Source organism: Felis catus, chromosome A2, assembly GCF_018350175.1.
Source record: "Felis catus isolate Fca126 chromosome A2, F.catus_Fca126_mat1.0, whole genome shotgun sequence".
NCBI lineage: Eukaryota > Metazoa > Chordata > Mammalia > Carnivora > Felidae > Felis > Felis catus.
Window position 1 is genome coordinate 156,081,513 of NC_058369.1, and position 6,183 is coordinate 156,087,695.

The following is a 6,183-nucleotide window of genomic DNA, read 5'->3' on the forward strand; positions in this document are numbered from 1 at the left end:
GAAGAGTGTATGGCATGAAGATGTACATTTTGGACTTAACAATTTAGGATTTTTTAAAAAGCTTATGTCTATTTATAGTGAGAGAGGGAAAGAGAGAGAGTGGGAGAGCACAAGTGGGGTAAGAGCAGAGAAAGAGGGAGACAGTGCAAATCCCAAGTAGGCCCCATGCTGTCAGTATGGGACCTCATCAAGATAAAAAGCTTCTGCACAGCAAAGGAAACAATCAGCAAAACTAAAAGGCAACCAACGGAATGGGAGATATTTGCAAATGACATATCAGATAAGGGGTTAGTATCCAAAACCTATAAAGAACTTACCAAAGTCAACACCCAAAAAACAAATAATCCAGTGAAGAAATGGGCAAAAGACATGAATAGACACTTCTCCAAAGAAGAGATCCAGATGGCTAACAGACACATGAAAAAATGTTCAATGTCACTCATCATCAGGGAAATAAAAATCAAAACCACAATGAGATACCACCTCACACCTGTCAGAATGGCTAACATTAACAATGCAGGTAATAATAGATGTTGGCAAGGTTGCGGAAACAGAGGATCTCTTTTGCACTGCTGGTTATAATGCAAAATGATGTAGCCACTCTGGAAAACAGTATGGAGGTTCCTCAAAGAATTAAAAATAGAACTACCCTACGACCCAGCAATTGCACTACTAGGTATTTATCCAAGGGATACAGGTGTGCTGTTTTGAAGGGGCACACGTACCCCCATGTTTATAGCAGCTCTATCAACAATAGCCAAAGTATGGAAAGAGCCCAAATGTCATTGACAGATGAATGGATAAGGAAGATGTGGTTTATATATACAATGAAGTATTACTTGGCAATCAAAAAAAATGAAATCTTGCCCTTTGCAACTACGTGGATGGAACTAGAGGGTATTATGCTAAGTGAAATTAGAGAAAGACAAATATCATATGATTTCAGTCATGTGGAATTTAAGATACAAAACAGATAAACATGAGGGAAGGGAAGCAAAAATAATATAAAAACAGGGAGGGGGACAAACCATAAGAGACTCTTAAATACAGAGAACAAACTGTGGGTTGCTGGAGGGATTGTGGTTGGGGGGATGGGCTAAATGGGGCATTAAGGAAGGGCATTAAGGGGCATTAAGGAAGACACTTGTTGCCATGAGCACTGGGTGTTATAGATAGGTGATGAATCACTGGAATCTACTCCTGAAATCATTGCACTATATGCTAACTAACTTGGATGTAAAATAAACAAACAAACAAATAAATAAAATATCAGAGTGCCACACATGTTGAAAGGAGAAACATCATTTTGTGACCCCTTTGTGTTCTGAGTATAATATGTATATATATATATATATATATATATATATATATATATATATATATATATATAATATATGTATATATGTATGTATATAGATAGGTAGATATTTATAAAGCCATATAGAAAGTACTAATGCTGGCCATAGTCAAAATTTGTAAGGCATTGCTTTACATAAATAAGGCTTCTTGGGTCAAAGAGGTTGTCTGTGATTTCTGTCACCCCGAACTATTGTTGACGTATTGATACAGTAATCATGCACTCTGAGTGAATAGGTTATATGCTATAATTCATTATTGTTATTCAAATACTTGGGTAGTTAAGAATTTCTGATGATCTGGCTCACTATGGAAGAACTTGGAGCCTCCTCATGTAAGGCATACTCCAACAGGCACGCCTTTTAATTCTAATCCAGGACCAGTGGCCCTGAACTTTCTCTATTTCATGCACTTAACCCTCCCTCCAGGGTGACTTTGATAGTGCCTTCTGGTGGAATTCTGATCTCTGTGTGTGTCCCTGGGTCCTCCTCCCCAGGAATAAGACTTCTCACTCTTCGGAGTGATTCTGTGTGACTCTTCTGGTGATGCCCCTTCCTGTCCTGGGTGGCTTGGAACCCTCCTCCTTTTGAAATCCAGTCCAAATCCTCACCTTCTTTGCGAGTCAGATCTCTTCCTTCTCTGTGTGACACTGGATACTACTCCATTTGCATTTTGGCAAAGAGCTGCTGAGTTTAGGTCATAGATGGAATGTGACAGTCCATGTCATCTGTGAAGAGGAAAGACTAACCTGAAAGATCCAGAGAGGGTTCACTAAACTTTGCTCTACAACAGACTAAATTGGGCAGAGACAAGAGACAGGTACAGTGAAGCGACAAGGAAAGGTGGCAGATTCACAGGGAGAAATTTCAAGTCAGCACAGAGATTGTATGTCAACAGAACGAGGTCCGGTCTGCCTAGTAGCTGACATGTCAGGGCTCCACAAGTGGGTGTTTCTGGTTCTGTCTGCCACTCAGTTCATTCTAGGGATGCTGGGGAATGGTTTCATAGTGTTGGTCAGTGGCAGCAGTTGGTTTAAGAATAAGGCAATCTCTTTGTCTGACTTCATCATCGCTAACCTGGCTCTCTCCAGGATCGTTCTGCTGTGGATTCTCTTGGTTGATGGTGTTTTAATTGTGTTCTCTTCCAAAGTGCATGATGAAGGGATAATAATGCAAATTATTGATATTTTCTGGACATTTACAAACCACCTGAGCATTTGGCTTGCCACCTGTCTCAGTGTCCTCTACTGCCTGAAAATTGCCAGTTTCTCTCACCCTACATTCCTCTGGCTCAAGTGGAGAGTTTCCAGGATGGTCGTACAGATGATCTTGGGTGCGCTGGTCTTATCGTGCACCAGTGCCCTGTCTCTGATCCATGAATTTAAGATGTATTCTATTCTCGGTGGGATCGATGGCACAGGGAATGTGACTGAGCACTTTAGAAAGAAAAGAAATGAATATAAATTGATCCATGTTCTTGGGACTCTGTGGAACCTGCCTCCTCTGATTGTGTCTCTGGCCTCCTACTTTCTGCTCATCGTCTCTTTGGGGAGGCACACGCAGCGGATGGAGCAAAGCGGCACCAGCTCCGGAGATCCAAGCACTGAGGCCCACAAGAGGGCCATCAAAATCATCCTCTCCTTCCTCTTTCTCTTCCTGCTTTACTTTCTTGCCTTTTTAATTACATCATCCAGTTATTTCATACCAGGAACTGAGATGGTGAAGATAATTGGAGAACTCATTACCATGTTTTATCCTGCTAGCCACTCATTCATTCTCATTCTGGGAAACAGCAAGCTGAAGCATATGTTTGTGGGGATGCTGCGGTGTGAGTCTGGTCATCTGAAGCCTGGATCCAAAGGACCTGTTTCCCTGTAGAGTGACAGAGGGCACGGGTGGGAGCCCGGGCGTCCTTCGGCCTGGCTCAAGACTACAGGGCTCTTCCTGACCCTCTTGTGGTTCCGGTGCCGTGACGTCAGTAGCAGAGAAACACTACTGCATTGCCTTGTCCCCTGGGGGACACATCTCATGGCTTCTCTTTGTATGGTTGTTTTGGAAGAGAGTGAAACAGTCTTTGGCAAATGTCAGTATAGTAACGCTCTCACGGTGTAGGCATGTATTTTAAATGCTGTCAACAAAAGGAGCTGATTACTAGCTTTAGCGTAAAGTTTATCCTGACAGTGATGAGCTGATGTAAATAACAGTGTAATGAACTTGAGGGAGGGAGCAAAAGCACTGCAGTTCCACAGACTTGGGTTTGCATTCTGGTTCTGTCCATTTCCAAGACCTTTGGCCTTAGGCGAGTTACTTAACCTTTCTGTGTGATCCCCTCTTACCTCATTTTAAAATTCAGACTCACCTACAGGCTGCTAGAGATTCGTGAGGCAATGCGTGCCAACATTTTAGAACAGCGTATCATGTGAAGCCCTCAGTGGGTGAGGCCGGTTTGGTAACTGACAGTGAATCGTGCAGCAAGAGCACTTCCTGGAGAGATAGTTCCCACAGATCCATTGCGTGAGGACAAAAGCAGTGGAGCGAGAATCAAGACCCTTGGATATTAGGCTCCAAACCAGTCTGGTGGTGGTCGTTCTACTTCAATAGTCCTGGTATTCCTTTATCATTTTGCTATCATTTCCCTTTATCAACTGCCGAGTAATTTTTTAGTTTTTAGATTGGGCAAAACTCAAAGCAGTTTGTTTTTTTTCCGCACTAACCAAGGTGCATGTTAGCTTTTAAAACTTGAGACTTTTATAAAAAATAACGGAAGCAGGGGCGCCTGGCTGGCTCAGTTGGCTGAGCGTCTGGTCTTCGGCTCAGGTCACGATCTCACAGCTCGTGTGGTCTAGCCCCGCGTCGGGCTCTGTGCTGACAGCTTCGGATTCTGTGTCTCACTCTCTTTCTCCCCCTCTCCTGCTCGCTTGCTCTCTCAAAAATAAATAAACATTAAGAAAAATAGAAGCAGTTTTTATAAATTTAATAAATGTTATTTTAATACAATTACACAGGAACTGAGTCAAGAAGTCAATGAGACTATTCTTACTTAAGATCATGAAAAATTCTCAAACTTGTGAATATAGACAGGACCCAGGGCAAATCTGAATCCAGATTTCTGTCACTGATGGAGCTCTCAGGTGTAGAGTGTTGTGGTTATGAAGGCAGGAGTGGGTGAGTTAACAGATGAGGAGTGCTTAGAATCTCAGATGGAGGAAACAATAGCTGTTGCTGTCATTGTTATTTTGTGGAATAAGTCATATTTGGATGTAGCATTAAGGATCACCATACCACTTGGCATTTGGTCATGTGTAAGCAGAAGTTAATCTTGGGATTGTTCTGGGATTTATGTTTTCATTTCTAAAGTTACAGGAATAAATGTCTTTTGGTCTGCACTGTTCGTTTTCAAATTGATTCTTGCCTCTTGAAGCTGCTAGGAAAATGCCTAATTCTGACATAACTTAAAATTCTCTTTCGGAAAGTTGTGTGTTGATGGGGCACCTGGGTGGCTCAGTCACTTAAGCATCTGACTCTTGATTTTGGATCACGTGATGATCTCACAGTTAGTGAGATCGAGCCCCGCCTCAGGCTCTGCACTGACAGCAAGGAGCCTACTTGGAATTCTCTCTCTGCCCCTCCCCCACTCATGCTCGCTCTCTCTCTCAAAATAAATAAAATTTAAAAAAGAAAAATGTTGAAACTCAAAAAATTATTTAATACTCATTCAATCATTCACTCAAATATAAGGATTTGAAATGGGTACTCTTGTAATTAATAAAAATCTGTGCTGCTTTCCAGCACAGGAAAGTTTCCCTATGGAAATCCATGCTGTCTTTTTTTTTTTAAGTGTTTATTTAGTTTTGAGAGAGAGAAAGTGTGAGCAGGGGAGGGGCAAAGAGAGAGGGGGACAGAGTATCTAAAGTAGGCTCTGTGCTGACAGCAGACAGCCCGATGTGGGGCTCAAACTCATGAACCGCGAGATCATGACCTGCACCAAAGTCGGATGCTTTACTGACTGAGCCACCCAGGTGCCCCGGAAATCCATGCTGTCTTGATTGGCACCTGTTTTGTTAACGCTGATCCCCCCTTTTGAATTCATCTTCACCCACTCTTGAACACCTGTTCCTACTTTCTGTCACTTTGACGACTTCCCTGTCTAGCTCTGACCTTCTGGTTCTTTAGTTCTTAACCTGAGTTCCTGACTCTGCCTTATAGCTTAGGTGTGGGGGTTTTCTCTCTTTTAATTGAATATGACATTTTCCTGGAGGTTTTGGCTTGGCTGCTTTTTGGTTCTTAGTGCCTTTGGCTGACTTCTGAAGAATCCCTCCCTTCTGTTCCCGCTGGGGCTCCGTTAAATCTTACCCTAACCTAACAGATTCAGATATGGTGCTGGCGTTATACCACGTGAACATGCTGACGTTACCACCGTTCGTTGTGTCATTGGGCCTGGAGTGTGGGTGGAAACAGAGACTTCTGAGTGGGAGTGTGCTGTGGTAGTCTAACTGGCTGAGTGCAGAGTGACCTTCCCTGAGACGAAATGAAATCAGATTCGTATGCGTGGCATCCCCAACTGCTCTCGTGTTTCTTTCAGAGAAATGTGTAGGTGGCTCCTGCAAAATGTTGGACTTGGTTAATACGACATCACTCATATGGGGACCGTCATTCATCAAAATTGGTGTTGGGGGGCGCCTGGGTGGCACAGTCGGTTAGGCGTCCGGCTTCAGCCAGGTCACGATCTCGCGGTCCGTGAGTTCGAGCCCCGCGTCAGGCTCTGGGCTGATGGCTCGGAGCCTGGAGCCTGTTTCCGATTCTGTGTCTCCCTCTCTCTCTGCCCCTC

The 6,183-nt window shown here is 43.4% G+C and overlaps 1 protein-coding gene across 1 annotated transcript; it reads left to right on the top strand.

Annotated features, from left to right (window-relative positions):
- The first annotated feature begins 1,425 nt into the window (after nt 1–1,425).
- TAS2R3 (taste 2 receptor member 3) lies at nt 1,426–4,194 on the top strand. The gene has a single exon (XM_011280593.2). The coding sequence runs from the start codon at nt 2,244–2,246 to the stop codon at nt 3,231–3,233; it is 990 nt and encodes a 329-aa protein (XP_011278895.2). The 5' UTR covers nt 1,426–2,243; the 3' UTR covers nt 3,234–4,194.
- The last annotated feature ends 1,989 nt before the right edge of the window (nt 4,195–6,183 follow it).

Bases quoted from the DNA above. Each gene is read 5' to 3' on its own strand.
- TAS2R3 (XM_011280593.2), top strand. From the start codon at position 2,244: ATGTCAACAGAACGAGGTCCGGTCTGCCTAGTAGCTGACATGTCAGGG.